At 35.7% G+C, this 17,269-nt stretch overlaps 1 protein-coding gene across 20 annotated transcripts in view; it reads left to right on the forward strand.

The window, feature by feature from the left end:
• Positions 1 to 17,269, forward strand: part of LOC106173715 (uncharacterized) — a 94,207-nt gene that overhangs the window by 21,541 nt on the left and 55,397 nt on the right. For 15 of the 20 annotated variants that reach the window (XM_087016646.1, XM_087016651.1, XM_087016652.1 and 12 more), the window contains exons 3-4: positions 3,950 to 4,037; positions 17,103 to 17,206. In XM_087016646.1, the coding sequence (XP_086872772.1) occupies positions 17,144 to 17,206 (63 nt within the window). In that variant the 5' untranslated portion in view covers positions 3,950 to 4,037; positions 17,103 to 17,143. Of the gene's footprint in view, positions 1 to 3,949; positions 4,038 to 11,379; positions 11,400 to 17,102; positions 17,207 to 17,269 lie in introns of those variants that run through there. The other 5 variants (XM_087016648.1, XM_087016649.1, XM_087016659.1 and 2 more) reach the window with 3 other exon arrangements.

Raw genomic sequence — 17,269 nt, forward strand, 5'->3', positions numbered from 1 at the left:
ATGTATTTGGGAACAGTCTGTCCAAAATCTTCTCAGTTGTTTCTTTGTAATTGTATAGTTTTGTTGAAATAAATATACATTACAACAGTCATTAATGGTACAGAGAGATTGACCAGTGACTGACCTTATGTGAATCACACAAACAACTGGCCAATGAACCGGTCAGTGCCTTGATGACCTCACTGTTGACCTGTATCTGGTGTCCTGTTTCCTACATGTAACACTGTCTGTGTTTGGTCAACCTTAGTGACCAGCAGTCTTGTATCAGACTACGGCTATTGTGTGAGCCTTGGCCCAAGTGACCCTTTCCTATTCTGTGAAATTTGCAGTCAGTCATACTTATAAAATTTTACGGCATGTTATTTGATGTTGTCATGCTGGTTGATTATTGTTGATATTTTGTTTGGCATGCTTGATAACTTTGTTTACAGACCTATACTTTCAGTAAAAGTAAATAACTTCTTCAAGGTTTCATGTTGCTTGTCTCCCCCCCCCCCCTCCCCCGCCTCATTATCACATGTTATCTAATTTACATTATCATTTATCAGAAGCTTTTTATAGGGAAACATTATTTTTGAAGGAAGAACATTAATAAAATCAATAAATGTCTCAAAACTGTCTGTGAATTTCATAATCCTTTGAAAGTCCCATTTTGGTCAGGGAAAATTGAATATCAGAGAAGTCAGGGAGAAAAAAAAAATCTATGAAGATTTTTATATTTTCTGTGTCTATGTCTTCCAGTACATCTATGTAGTCTTTTTATGTACAGACACAGATGTGTCTGTACATATTGCCATCACCTGCGTCTGTCGTCGCCGTCGCCGATGGCGATGGCGATGGCGATGCCGATGGCGATGCCGGCGCCGTGCACTTTCCTTGTAAACACGATAAGTGGAGGGCAGTTTTATTTTTTGGCTTTATATTTACAGAGCTGATGAATATTCATAAAACGCAGGTCAAGTTCGAAAATCAGCATGATCGGGCCATTATTGTAGAAGTTATGCTGTTTTTTCACTTTTCAGCATATTTTTCACATTTCCTCAGATTCAATTCTTAGGCATGTTAACAGTCTCATTATTAAACTAATAAGATACGTAAAAGTTTTTGTTTGACATTTCCTGCATCTTTACAACATTGTTAGTTGATTTTGTAAAAATGATGGTAAACTTGTTATCGTGTATTGTGTAATAAAGTGTCAAAAATGGAAATAAACACATATCATTACAGTTTGTCAGATTCAATCATCCACTATGTTCAGAATCTCATAATGGAAGAAATTGGACATTTAACACTGCTCTGTTGATATTTTTCCCATCTCATCAATTTCCTTAGTTGATCATATAAAAATGGCAGTAAACTGTTAATTTTGTTATATGTTAAAAATTGTTAAAAATTGAAAAAAAAAAAAATTTCAGAACAGTGCTGTCTTGTTTACATTTTGGCATTTTCAAGTTGTGACTTTTAAATTCCATGGGCCTGAAGACCTTTGCTAGTCACATTTTTATGTACAGACACAGATGTGTCTGTACATATTGCCATCACCTGTGTCTGTCGTCGCCGTCGCCGTCGTTGCCGTCGCCGGCGCCGTGCACTTTCCTTGTAAACACGATAAGTGGAAGGCAGTTTTACTTTTTGGCTTTATATTTACAGAGCTGATGAATATTCATAAAACGCAGGTCAAGTTCGAAAATCAGCATGATCGGGCCATTATTGTAGAAATTATGCTGTTTTTTTCACTTTTCAGCATATATGCAACACTGTAAACACAATATAAGAAAAACAGACAGGCCAATTGTCATTAAACTCACAGGAGTGATCAATCCTGCTAAAACGCAGGTTGAGTTAAAAAATCAGCATAATCGGGCCATTATTTTAGAAGTTATGCTGTTTTTTCACATTTCCTCAGATTCAATTCTTAGGCATGTTAACAGTTTCATTATTTAATTAATAAGATACGTGAAAGTGTTTGTTTGACATTTCCTGCATCTTAACAACATTGTTAGTTGATGTTGTTAAAATGATGGTAAACTTGTTATCGTGTATTGTGTAATAAAGTTTCAAAAGTGGAAATAAACTCATATCATTGCAGTTTGTCAGATTCAATCATTCACTATGTTCAGAATCTCAGAATGGAAGAAATTGGACATTTAACACTGCTCTATTGATATTTTTCCCATCTCATCAATTTTCTTAGTTGATCATATAAAAATGGCAGTACACTGTTGATTTTGTTTTATGTTAAAAATTGTTAAAAATGGGAAAAAAACATTTCAGAACAGTGCGGTCTTGCTTACATTTTGGCATTTTCAAGTTGTGACTTTGAAGTTCCATGGGCCTGAAGACCTTTGCTAGTCACATTTTCTGAATATCCATGATACTAATATTTTATTTTTAAAAATTGATGGTCATTATGCTGTTAAACATTATGTAATATTGTATCAAAATTTGAAAAAAACCTATTTTGGGCACTGCTCCCATGATGACCATTTAAGAAAAACCATGTGACTTACTGTTCTCAAATAGTACAGTAAATATGTACAGATGTGTCTGTACATATTGCCATCACCTACGTCTGTCATCGCAGTCGCTGTCGCCGGCGCTGTGCACTTTCATTGTATGTGGGATAAGTGGAAGGCAGTTTTACTTTTTGGCTGTTTGGTAATTCTTACTGCCAGTTAACAGTTTTTTTGTGAAAATTTAATTTTTCACATATTGGCATTTTCAAGGTGTGATTTTGAAGTTCCACGGGCTTGAAGACCCATGCTAGTCACATTTTCTGAAAATCCATGATACATATGTTTTATTATTAAAAATTGACGGTCATTATGCTGTTAACCATTATGTAATATTGCATCAGAATAGAAGAAAACACAATTTTGGGTGCTGCTGCCATGATGACCATTATGGGAAAACCGTGTTACTTATAATTGCCATACTTTCAAAAAAGAAATACAGGACTAAAATGCAGCCTGAGTTGGAAAAGCAGTCTAATTGGCTTCTTTTTCTGGAAGTTATACATTTTCAAAGTGTGAACTTGAACTCCCATGGGCCTGAAGCCTTATGCTTGTTACACATTTTACTTACATTGGTATTACCTGTTGAGCATAATTAAAATTTGATGTTGAATTTGCAGTTTAACATAATGTACTTTTGCATCAGAATTGACAGTAGCCTATTTTGTGCATAGTTATTTCCTGTTTTTTGTCTGTACATTTGACAGCTTTGCTGCCTTGTTTTTTTTTAGTTCCTAGTCATTTATAGTTATAGAATTTGATTTACCTATTCTCAATGCCTCAACCCATCTGTAAGATTTATCTTTGTTAAATTTTGAAATTTGAATGTTTGTTATATTGTAAATCATAATAAAATCAGTTCGATGAAAAAACTGTACATTGATTGGATGGCTGCCGAGGACATGGAGGCAGAAAAATTATGTAGTATTGGTCAGTGCAAAGTTGGTGAAAAGTCAGGGAATTTTATTTTCTCAACTAAATGGCAGTCATGAAATAACTTTACACTGGCTGCCTTTGGTGAGCTATAGTTGAGTGGAAATACAACTTAAAGGACCCCCCCCCTCCCCCGTCTCTTAGGAATAACCACTTTTCATACCTTAGGTATAATCACTTTCCGTCTCTGGTATAATGCTCAGCAAGAGCTCTTCATTTCTGTATTTTGGTATGGTCCCTTTGCAGGCAGAACATTTTATTTTGGATCTGTACCTTTTAGACACAATTTGTACTACAGAATGATTCCTTACCTTTCCTCAACCTAATTGCCAGCAGCTTATATCTCAAATTGCTTGGTAGCCACTGCAAAGAGTATATTGCTCACCAAGAACTCGGCTGGAAAAACACTTTTGGTATGGCCCCCTTCCAGCCAGAACACATTAGCGTGTTAGAACTATCAGCTTACTCAGTGGCTTACACCAGCCTATTTCGCACACTTCCAGCTTCCAGCCAAGTTTGCAGTATTTGGGCCAGCGTCTGGAAACCCCTGCTGTCATTTAAGAAGAGAGAGCAACGTAGACCAAGTCACAGGTAAGCTGTTATCTCACATTATACACTATAAGCTGGGGTTTTGAGATTCTGAAACTGGGCATGCTAGGACTGGAATCCTGAATATTGTGTGGGATGGAATGGCCTGACTCTATGCTCTGTCTGCCATTTACTATCTAGGCCTCGCTCCAAGGAGAGGAGTCGGCTTTGGCAGTCCTTCAATTGGGACGGCAGAGGTCTTGGCGTTGGTGCCCCGAACCTCTTAGCTTTTCATCTGTTTGCTTTTCTTTTGGATTGATAGTGTTACTTTTAAGGTGTTGTTGTATTGTAGATAATGACTCAGTTCTTTACATGTCAGAATTGACTTAGAAGTTGTAGAACTTTTGGAAAAGTTGTAGACTTCATGGAGAAGAGCAGTAGCAGATGGTTGGGTAATTGAGAGGTAGGAAACTGGCAGTATTTCTGTGATTAGGTATCATATATGTCATGATATATAGAACTTGAAATATTGCTATGCAGATGGGCCTTTTCTCTCTCTCTCTCTCTCTCTCTCTCTCTCTCTCTCTCTCTCTCTCTCTGCCCCCTTTCCTTGATGCTTAAACAAATTTAAAATCAAAAGTTTTTAGTTTTATTGCCTCCTCTCTTTCAAAAAAATAATAATAAGAAGAAGAAAATACAGAAGAAAAAATTAAAAGACAAGAATAGAAAGAAAGGTAATGGAAGAAAGAAAAAAAACTGCTGTTACCAGAACAATAGATCTTTAATTTTGACCAAACTTCAGCAATAAACAGAGCTCTTTTCTTAATATTTCCATAAGTCATTCCTGGTGTGTACAGGGTACTGAAGGGGAAATGACAACCATATGTGTCACACTGTTTATTTCCATGGTACTGATGTCAGGAAGATATAGTTTCAGTTCCAGCTGATGGAGTTTCTCCACCACACCCACTCTCACTTGTACAAGACATGTTTTAACTCATCTGGTTCTAATTTTTGGTAAACACTGTACAATTTTTTTGTCTTGTCTAGGTGTGTGTGTGTGTGTGTGTGTGTGTGTGTGTGTGTTTATTATACAGATAAGCATTTGCAACATTTTCAATGATTAAATGCAGGTTTTGTATGTTAAAACACACTGAAGAAAAAGGAAAAGCAGATGATATATGTACTAAGAAATTTGGTCAGTCATATGCCCTTCTGTGGGTTTTCACTCTGTCGAGCCATGTTTGTTTAGTTATCAGGTATATTGCCCAAGGGGGAGGAGGAGATATCTGGTTTGTTTAGTGATGTATCAACACTTTACTCATTTACAAGTCAGTTTGTATAAACATGACATCATGGCAAAAATAGTACCTGTGTTTGTCTGTCTGTCTGTCTGTCTCTCTGTCTGTCTGACTGTCTATGTATATATTGCCTCACTGTTGGGGTATATGTTTATCTATGTGTTTGTTCCTCTTTCTTTCCGTTTGTATGTCTGCTTGATTTTTATCAGTGCATTTGTATATGTACTATCTTCCATGTTTGTCTGCCTATCTGCTATTCTGTGTTTGTGGCTATCTATCTGTCTGTCTATTTAAATAAGTCTGTCTTGGTCTGTCTGTCTGTCTGTCTACTTGTCTTTTTCCTTGAAATCTTGCCTTAGCATTTGTCTTCATACCACATCAGCAAGCCAGAGAGAGAGAGAGAGGGATAAGCTGCCATCTATCACTCATTCATTAGAGTTAACCTGGCCTCATAGAACACTGGCACCACACAGCCCTGTTGTGTAAACAGGCATAACGTACCTTTATGATTCTATAATGTTTGTTCTCCCACACGCACATGTGACCCACAACCACCAGCATTAGCTAGATTTCCCCCTTTCTCAGTGGGAAAAGATACACACAGTGAGTCATGGGCTAAAATTGCAGCTGGCAATGCCCCCACTGTGTCGGAGTGGTCTGGAGTGTGTTGATATCATCGTTGAATGTGATATCTTTATTTCGGAATTGTTGATAAGGTAATAGTCCAATAAATGCTGCTCTGGCAATTTTTTTATCCCCGCGCTTGTGGGACAGAAGTCGGGGATCATGTTTTCCTGCCCGTCCATGAGTGTGTGAATCTGTGCATCTGTGTATTAGTAATTTTTGCTATCTCCTCCTGGACCATTAAAATTAGGAAGTTGAAACATTGGGGATTGATAGACCTATCATCAGGAATGTGCTTGGGCACTTTGGAATTGGGCTGTCCCTGGAGGTGGTTGATTCTAAGTTCTCTACATCTTTACAATGTGGGGAAGTGCGGGGATATGCACTGACACCATCAATTTTCTATTTCCATTTGTATCATGTTATATGATATACCATGAGCTCTCAGTGCTCTGTTTGATAAGTCATTCCTAGTTTTGCTCAGAGTGGCATTTTTTACTGTGAGGGACCTGCATGTCTATCACAGCATATTTCCTTGTGTGCCATGTCAAAACATTAATAAAAATATTGTTCAAACAAGTTCCATATCTCTGTTTGAAATGATACGGTTCTGGGCATTTAGAAGTTGCTTCCTTTCGATGGATTTTTCTATGAAAAAGAGACTGCCTTTATTTTGGCAGCTGAATTTTTTGGAAATGATAGGTAATATAGTATTCTGTTTCTTGGCTTTGGAGGATTTTAGACTATAATAACTTACGTAGTTGTGATTACCAAGCCTGTTCACATTTAGGCAGTAGTTTAGAAACTTGAAAACTAAGATTTTATTGATAGATGTCAGAAATATTTCAAATTCCACTGTAACACATATCCACAGTCTCCATGCATTGCTGTGCTGATTTATGAAGTGAGATAAAAGACATGTTTCACTTCAGTTTCCGTATATCAGAAAATTGAATTCTAGAACTCTGTATGACATAACTGGAAACAGATGGGGAAGTGTATAAATTACAGCTTTTAGAAAATAGGTATTGTTTGGCAGGCAGCAGAGAATAGGGTTGTTGTAAGTATGGCATGATGAGGCTGCTGTTTTAAAATGTTGTAATAGTGTGTTAGTTGAGATTGGTATCTTCCGTGAGTGACATTGTGCTGGTTGAGATCGATAACTGTGACATAATGATAATTTAGACAAGTTATTATGACTTTGTCAGGTGAGGTTGGTGATTTTGGCCTTTATATTTGTTGAGGTGAATTGTGAAATTGTTGCCATCTTATTTGTGAAAGTTGAGATGGTTTATCAAAAAAGACATTGTGTTAATTGAGATCTTTAATTAGGAAATTGTGTTAGTTGAGTAGGGTTGTCCAAATGGACATTGTGTTGGTTTAGAGCAGTAATTGTGCAAGTTGAGGTCAGTGCATCCATTTGTGACATTCTGTTACTTGAGAGAAATTATTACGATAATTTGTTAGCCCAAGTAAGTAATTTCAGCATTTTGCTAGTTGACTTTAAGTCCTCGTAACTGCATTTTTGAATTCAGGAGATTGCTCACAGTGTGGTGTATAAAACCAGTTGAAATGACAATGATGATTGAAATGACTATGATGATTTGCATATTATTGGTGTTAAATTTATCTAACTTCTCTTAGTGCAATAACAAACGTCCTTGTAAATCACAAATGCAGTTGATGATTGCTTCACATTCTGCAGAAAGCAATAGGGATTATACTTGGTAGTTATCAGTAAGTTAATTCACCATTCAGTGGCTAATATTTGTCAAATTTGGACTTAAAACCTGACATTTTCTCTACTCATATTATTAGCGCCATACCACAGCTGCCAAGGGAAGAGAAGTGTCAAGTAGTTAGGACCAACTCTTGTTCCCCGAAACCGTAGAGCAGAAGCTGTTTTGTTACCAGGAAAATAGCTTTTATCAGATTCTCTTAACACTAAAGTATACTTCACACACTTTGAAGTGTAAATCTGATTGTATCAGTGACATATGTTGAGAGGGATATAAACATATATTTTCAAAAAGAAAGATGAAAAATAGAAAAAGTGGGTGTTTCATTTGAACTCCAAGTGCCCTGATCCTAGAGTGTTTTTAGCTTTCATATTAATAGTCTCACTGTGAAATAATTGTTCATGTTTTATTGCTCTACGATTTTAATAATTACTTTCTCATAGTCGAGTTTTATGTAATGCTGTTTCAGAGATTTGCGTGATGTTTCATTCATACGTTGATTAGTTTTTCTGTGAAAATGATATTAAACAGGATGCTATCATTATAATGAAACATCAATTTCTTGGAAAAGTTTCATTTTAGTCAAAAATGTTATATAGAATCAGCATGATGTTGGGTTTAACTTTCAGTTTAAAATTCAGTGGAAATCAGGAAAAAAATACTCCCCATACAGCAACATCTAGAGTGTTTTGTCTGTTATGCAGATTGTTTGCAATGCAGGAGACCAACTCTCTCATCCATTAACCTGTGTTTCTGAATTTACAATACTGTGTTGTTGCTCTGGATGTTTTGAAATCACAGGCACATCCAAGGAAAGAAAACAAACACAAAGAAGGCAAGAGTAATGGATACAAATAGTGTCGCTTTACCTTTCTAAGTGCTTAAAGTTTTATGTCTTTTTTGAAGACACAGTATAGATCAATACAAACTGAGCATATTTTATTCATAAGCATTTCTCTTTTTTTTTGTTTTGTGTATTTATAGATTATATTAGTGATAATGGATTTGTCATGTGCAGGATATCCTTATTCATTGATGGTAGTTGTCAATTATACAACTTGAATGAATAATTGTAGTTATTCATTGTGCAACTTTATTGGTTTACAAATACTCCCACCCACCCACCTAAACACCCACCCCCTCTGTCGGCAAATATGACAGTTCAACCAAGAGCTTTTTCTTTATGGTTGCCTTTATTGTTGACCTAACTTCCATTTTTATTGACCCCATACATTCAGGAAATGAATAAACTGTTGTAGGATGCAATCTCTCTCTAGAGGTTTACCACAGAAGAAAGTGAGAAACAGAGACTGAAGACTAGTGATGAGAACTGAACATTATTGCTAAAATGAACACTTCTTTTAAAACAACTTGTTAAAACAACTTGAACAGATCTTTTAAACTATTTAAGTAAACGCCAAACTATATTATCAACTTGACTGTTGAGAAAAAAAAATGAAACTTTGGGTTAACTTTCCGATTTGTGATATCTTAGATGTGACTTATCATTATAGATTGTTTACTGGATTAATTGATTGTTTGCTTTAATTTTTGATAAAAAAGTGAAAATAAAGCCAAAACTACTAAACAAAATGACAGAATAAAATAAACTGTCAACAAAAAGTCAATTCCCATAAGTACTTGTTTTACACAAGTCATTCAAACACTCTGTGGATGATTTAGGAAATAGGGGGGAAATGCCTGTGGTGAAACAAAAACAACTTCACTGGTACTCCCAAGCTGGTGAGGCATGGACATAAATAACCAAATAAATTGCACTGAATGAAACCACCCAATGTGAAAATACAGCTGTCAGAAAGGGGAGTTGGTGGGATAATGAAATTTGCTGGAGTGAATTTGGTAAGCAAGGCATCCCATGTATTGTGTAAGGGGAATTGTGGTCTTTAGGTTTTTCACTTTTAGGTAGTTGAGAAGGTTGTTGGGTTATAGGAGTCGGTGTATTGTGTTAGGTGAGACATAATGTGTTAGGTGAGACAGTGTATTGCATCGGGTGAGACAACGTAGTGTGTTTGGTGGGACATCGTGTTGCGTTAGCTGAGGCATTGTGTTAGTAAAAAAACTACAATATAACACATTGTTATAAGCCTCCTTTATGCACCACCCTTATATGTTGCTTACAAAGTCAATTACAATTATTTTCATCATTGATATATAGCTTTAGTCAAAGAGAAATGTTTTTTTTTTTTTTTTCATAACATTAGGAAAAAGCCTAGATATGTTAGCCTGCTAATTGGAAGTATAATCTCTTTCATTGAGATGGCAATACTAAAACTTATAAAACCATGCTATGTGGGCATTATATTTTCAACATATTCACAGGCTGGTTCTCTATAATCATCCTGTGTTACAAACATCATTGGGAAATACTACAAATTAAAGACAAGACACCATCAGGACTTTAGTTATTCACTGACGCCATGGAAGAAATGGAAGATTTCTATACACACATTCTTTCTTTGCCATCCCTTATTTTCCTCGCCCAAGTATTTCCAGGACTTGGGCCCTCTCTGGCATTTAGAGATGGAATTGGTAATAATTGGTTATCAACCGTCCTTATATGACCTGGGAAATGAGTTTTCCCTGTGTTGCTGAAAAGAAAAAAATGAGAAAAAGCTGATATGTTGGTGAGCTTACAGTATGGAGCTCTAACATTAAGAAATAGGGTACTGGATTGAAAATGTAAAGGTTTTTTAAAAGAAAAGCGTAGATTTTTATTGAATCGCATGTTAGCAATTTTGTTTGTAGAAATAGATTACATAAAAGTGGATAGGAGAGGTGGGGATGGAGGAGAATGGGAAGTTCAGATATTGAGCTATTTCTTTGTGTTATTTTGTGTGAGAGATTGGTATAGAAAAGGTCATTATTCAGCTGAGTGTGTTTCAGATTATATCTCTCATTTCTTGGAAAGTCCAGGGAGAGTACTGGTAATTGTGGCGTGTGGTCTGTTAAAAGCTAAAACCTGGTACAGTGTGGAACTGGTGGCCCTCTGTTGAGCCGTTTTCAGGTCATGGTGGTTTAAGGTGAATTTTTTATCTACATATTACTTGGAATTCTTAGAATCTATACAAATATTGTTTTAAAAATGATCTGAAAATACTGGAACACACAAAACATGAAAAATTTTAAGATCAGATCTGTAACATCATTGCATATTAGATTATAAGAGCTTAAAAGTTTACTCAAAGGTGACATTAAGTCAAGGGGATCTTGATCAATTTTACAGGTAATTCTCTTTTCTGTTTTGTTGCATTTGCTGTTTGTTTCTCCATCTGGTCTTGTGTCTCTTCACATTGATGGTATAGCATTATCCTAGTAATGACAAATGTCTCCAGAGATTACTGATTTTATTGTTTCTTTGCTATGTCCATCTTCATTCCTTTTATTTGTACATTCTATTATTGAGTCAGGTAATAGTTACATATTGGATTTGCATGAAAATTTCATTCATTGTCTTCATGATCTATTTATCTTGTAGGCTATAGCTGTAATAATCATGAATTCAGGATGAGTCAACTCATTTCAAAGTTATCACAACCTAATTTGCCGCTCATAATTTCCTAATTTAGGTTTCTTGTTTGAACACTTCTTGGCTGCTTGCATTCATTTTGATTGGGTAAAGAGTGCCATTACAGGGATTAATCTACAAAAAACTACAAAAATCAATTTCCCTGTTTTTCCCGATGTTGTGACCCTGAAAAAACAAATAGGAAATCAACAATATTGTGTGGGGAACCCCAAGTGTAAGTAATTCCAATTATGAAAAACAAACTGATTCTAAGACAGGTTTTGTAAGATGGGATTTGCTGTTTCTTGTTGGCCTATTCATGAAGGAAAAGAACATTTTCACCAATAGTGAACCAGTCTGTATTGGCTTATTCTGCTCGGAACGTTTTCACTTTAACCTGCTATAACATAAATGGGGCTATCAGAAATCTGTTGTCTGTTACCATGGTCCCAAGAAGCCTAATATTTTACCATACTACTACTTTAAAAAGATAAACTGGGGATATGTACCATCACATTTATTAAAGGTCCCTCTGTTTTTAGGGCAGGAAAAAGGAGCACACAGGCTCTTATGGGCCATGGTAATGTGTGCTTATTTAAAAGGAAGTTTCTTACAGATGCTGAACTTCAGGGTAGTAGGCAGTGATAAAGTAGAAACAATCTCTGAAACTATTGTACATTTGGTAATAAAATAGAAAATGGGCTATCCAGTATCTAAGGTCATTGCACAGGCTGTGGGCAAAATATGTTTTCTATTCAGTGATATAACCTGAAATGACTTCAACTTTTGCTTGATTTTATCTCTACCTTGTTACTGCCTTTATCTGTATTGAAAAATTAATGAAATGTAAATTATTTAGGAACTAATGTGTAAAATAGATATTGGTAGGAAGAGATATATTTCAAGACAGAATATATATAGTTAAGACGGTTTCATAATCTTTAGTAAAAAAGTTGTTTTATCACATTTAAGTATCAATAAAAATTGATAAATAATTGAGTAATTAAAAAAAAAGCTTAGAATTAAAATAGGAAAACTATATAATCAAGTCATTTGGTGTACTGTTGGTCAAGGATGAGGTCTTTGTCCCATCATGATTGTTAACTGTGTTATTAGGTTATATAGTAGAAATACTATGGTGCTGCATTGCTTTGATAATTGTCTGACAGTATGGAATAATAAAACTTAGTCTTTCTGGCTTGTAAACCCAAATCTTAAGCAAAATGGTCAATCCTCTCTCTCTCTCTCTCTCTCTCTCTCTCTCTCTCTCTCCATATATATTGGTAGTAAATGTGAATAGGTAAAAAAGCCTTGTCTTTGATATTCATTCATTCATTCATTCATTCCTTTAATTGTTATTGAAAGTATAAGAATATAACCTGTGAGGGTGCAGAATAGTAGAATTGGTTTCCCACTGTGCTTACATAGACTTACTCAAATCTGAACCTTGGGCAATAAAAAAAAACTGTCAAGAAACATTATAGCTACTTGCTGATTGTGAAAATGTTTGCAAATGTGCAAGAAGAGGAAGCTGGTGGGTCAATGTTTGCTTTCTAGGAATCCCCTTTTTTTGTGTTAATCAATATGCTTCCTTGTAGTAGATGGCTAGGGAGGAGTTGGAGGCAGCATACAGGTGATTATGCACTATTAGGGAAAATTGTTAATGAATTGTTAATTTGGTAATATATGTCATTTCAGTGATGAGTATTTGTAACCTGAATATATCTGTTTTAGTAAAAGTATGGGGTGTTTGTGTATGTGTCTACGTCTGACAGAAAGAGAAAGAGAGATAAAGATGGCAGAGAGGTGCAGAAATTTTCTCTCATCTTTTTTAGTGTTGAGGTTCTTGATACCATCCAAACAGCAATCTCAATAGATTTAAATGCATACACCTTTTCTTTGCTTGCATGAACACTGAGATTCATAAATCAGTAAATGGAGTAGCATCCTCTCTTTTCTTTTTTCGGGGGTAGAGGTTGAACCTGACTGGCTCCTTCCATTGGCATAGTGCAGTATTTGATACTCGTATGTCACTTCAGCTGCATAGAGCTGAACATGTTTTATGCATCAGAATTGAAGTGTGTGAAAGCCTTTTTTTTTTTCATTCAGAGATGTGAAGATACTGCTTTTATAATAATCATGTAACTGATTTTTTGCATCCCTTGTGGAAAAAAATTGAATTACTCATATAAGTAGTCTGTGAAAAATTGACTGAGGGTGAACCTTTTATAAAGTGGATTCCTCAGATGGGTACAAAGAAGCTTTTAGCTGTGAAGAAAAATCTATCACTGAGCCCAAAATATTTAGCCTTTCATGATTTAAAGAGTAGCTCATCTGCAAAAAGGTTCTCTCAGTCTTAAACAATAAGCCATTTCTTAACATTTTTGAATAGGTCATAAGGCCACTCACATTACTGATCTATCTGGAGTCTAAGTGCTCTAAATTTTTTGATCTTAAAAATTGGAGATCAAACTGAATCTTAACTTTTTGGTGAGGCCAGTACAATGGAAATTGCTAGCTTTAAGGCCTGTTATAGAAAACCCAAAACTTCTAGCCACATGCAACTACCCATGGTTGAGAGCCTCCTAAATAGAGGGTCATAAATCTGGCCAGTAACAGTTATGTGTTGAATGAAAACCAGATCCTCAGCTACTGCTCAGTACCTGGTGGGGAGGTTGAACAAGAAAGTGGCACAGGTAAGTTATTTTGGGTTCACAGCTTCACACTTAAAGGCACTTCAACTCTTTTTTTTTTTACACAAGGCCTGAATAATTGATGTCATCAAGGCAATTATGGATGCAAGGTTCGGAAGACTGTATCATGTTTGTGTCCTAGGACTTCTATGCCTGTTGCTTCTCTATGCATTTTTTCTAGCCATGTCTGTTTGGTGAAATAGATGTCTTTTGTCTCTTGTATAATGATGGGGATAAAGTAGATTGTTTCCAAATAGACTTGACATTTGGACCCTTCATCAAGGGGTCTTCGTCACCTGGCTGACTCAATGTTCTGAACATGATGTCCGAGTTGTTTGAGAGAAAGGTAATAGTCGTGGCAATATATACCGATATAGAGGGCTGGTGATTATATATGTTTGATTCTGTTGGCAACATGTTGTCATGGTTTTTCTTTACCCTTTATCCACAGCCAATGCCTGCACAAGGTCCATTGTATAGATCTGATTGACCAATCATGGTGAAGGTTTTGCCATGTACATGCAAATTAAAATGTTTTTTGTCCAGTGCCCTGATGATATATATTAATATTACTTCGTAATTAAAATGCCACTCAGAATACATGTGTTCTCCAGTGTTCACTGAGTATATGGTTAAAACAGTGGCCTCAGTAATACAAACAACCCCTTGAGATAAAGCCAAATCCTATGGGGAGAACTAAGCCAGAGGTTTTATTGATAACAGCAGTTCTGGGGCAGAAGACATGTAGTGAGTCAGCTCCCAATACAAACTACAGGTTGTGTTGGTAAAGAAGTGGCTGTATTGAAAGGCTGCAGGAATTTATAAGGGATACAACATGTTGTATTAGTACAGGAGTAACATTAGGAATCAAGAAAGGCTGCACAGCAATTTATGAGTGGTAGAACTCTTTGTTCTGTGAGTATACCTAATGGTAGCTGTTGGAACTAAGAAAGGCTTCAGCAATTTACAATTGATGCAAGTCCATATTGTTTGAGTTCTTAAATCTGTAGCTGTAGGAAGGTTGCTGTCATTGAAAACTACAAGTACAACTATATGCTATTATATATATTGAGGGAAAACTTCAGAGGTATGGTGTTGTAAACATTACTGTTGTCAAATGCTTTTGGTGTAAAATGTAACCATAAGGTAGTAGTTACTGTAACAGATTGTAACAGTGGGGCCTCTTACTTTTGTGTGTATTTCTAAACTCTGATGGAGCTTCACTGCCTTAGGTATATGTTTTACATGCTGGCTGTTTAGAAAAAAATCGTTACATCGACGTATAATTAACATTTGAAGGTATATTTTGATGCTTAGTTGATGATTACATCTACCAATTTAGGGACACATGTACAGGTTGTCAGAAGGGAGATCCCTTTAACTTGTATTAGTATTATTACTAGTCAAATTTAGGAAAGAGCGACTTGCCAGCATTATCTCATTATTTGGTATTGACATGACTTATTTCATGCAGTTATCTGTATTAAAATATCTGTTATTTTTTGTATACGACAGTTTTTTCAGGTGGGATATATGTTATTTCCTATAATGTGATAATTTGGACATACATGTACTGGAATAGAACTGCTTGTAATTGGCCAAATTACACGTATGATGCATTTTGCTTCAGCATAATATGCCTACCACCCCTGTTTGATTATGCTTATTTCTGGAGTCCATGCTAGACCGTAATGCTTATTTACTGCAAGATGCAAAAAAAATTGTACAATATTCATCTAGAAAAAAATTATAAATAGATGTATAAAGACCCCCCCCCCCCCCCGCCCCCCTTGATACCTTTGATGTCACTGGCCTTAATGGTTACTGTCTGAAACTTGGGTATTTACGGTTATTGTTAAGGAATTTCCAGAGAAAGGACTCGGAAGTTGACAATAGTATTATGTATAGGTATGTTGATTATATCTTTATGTATATCACGTAGAGATTCATGCTCTAGCAAATATGTCTGTTATTTATTTATTTATTTATTTATTTATTTATTTATTTATTTATTTTTATCATTTTATCTTACACACCTGCAACAACAATTAGTAATCACAAATTGGCAGTCTAGTAATCAGGAATAATAAAACACATAAAATAAACATTGTAGGCAGATTTGCCTAGTTGAGAAGGAAGTAGATTGAGATATTAATCACCAAAGGCAATACATTTGTGTTCATTTATTAAGTGGATTAATCTGTCATTGAGTTGATGGAGTTGAGAGGGGACTCAGTGCACAAGTGACTGTCTCTGATTGTTCATTTTATAAGAAAATTAACAATAGAAAGAAGAAATAAAGATCTGTTTAACCTTAAAAAAGGGGTGGCTAACCTGTGAGCTCTTTACTCAGTATCATTTACCCCATTCACACTACAGTTGCCAAAATGCGCATTTCTATAATTCGGATTTTTCGTAAGGAATCCGATTCGGTATTGCGTTCACACTCGCTAAGCGAATCCGAATCCCATGTTGAAAATTTCAGGTTTAACTTCCTGTTTTGAACACTCGCGCATGCGTCGCACAGGAAATCTTAAAATACCAACAAAAATTTGTGACGACAAATGCAACTCAGAAGACATTCCAGCATTCTTGAGAAGTATAAGGTGGCAAAATAAATTTGTTTCCTCATGTTGTAGTGAGTGGTGACCTCCAAATACGTTTGGTACAATCGCTAAAGTAATAAACAAGCGTTCATAGATATCCGCACTTATCAGCACACATGCGCAGTAAGATCTGTACAGGTGTCGATTCCGGTAAGTTATCCGGATCGCGCTTAGAAATCCACCTCGCTTGCAGGATTTTGAAAATGCGCATTACAAAAATCCTCTTGCGTTTACACTACTGCATTTATTCGAATTGTGACCTAATTCGCAATTTATCCGGATAACTGAGCATAGTGTGAACGGGGTAATTGGTAATTTTGAAGTCTGTATGAATAGACCTAATTCAGTGAACATGTGTCCACGAAAGTGTATAATATTTTTATACTTACAGTAGTCCACTAAGTATCTATTGGATAAAAATCAACTACTAGTATTTCTTTCTTTAAGACTTAGGCAGTATTTCACTGTATTGAATAACATTTCATGTATTAAGGGTCAAATGTTTTACTTCAAAGCAACTTTAATTATCAAGTTCAGTTTGAAATGGACTACATAAAACAAGCAATATATATATGATTAATACGACATTCAATAATTTGTATCCCATCTCAGTAATAGTTCTTCCTTGTCTGCTTTCAGATTGAACAATGACATAGATAAGCACACAAAGATCAGTTGCCATGGCGATAGATCCAGCACGGGCCCAGTACAATAGTTTAGAGAGGAGACGCAGAATGCTCCAGGTAAAGTGATAAGATAGAATTCTACAGACTCAGACAAACATTTACCTTATGAGATTGTTACAT

This window comes from Lingula anatina, chromosome 7 (assembly GCF_051362555.1).
Source record: "Lingula anatina isolate TDL-2025a chromosome 7, LinAna3.0, whole genome shotgun sequence".
NCBI classification, from domain to species: domain Eukaryota; kingdom Metazoa; phylum Brachiopoda; class Lingulata; order Lingulida; family Lingulidae; genus Lingula; species Lingula anatina.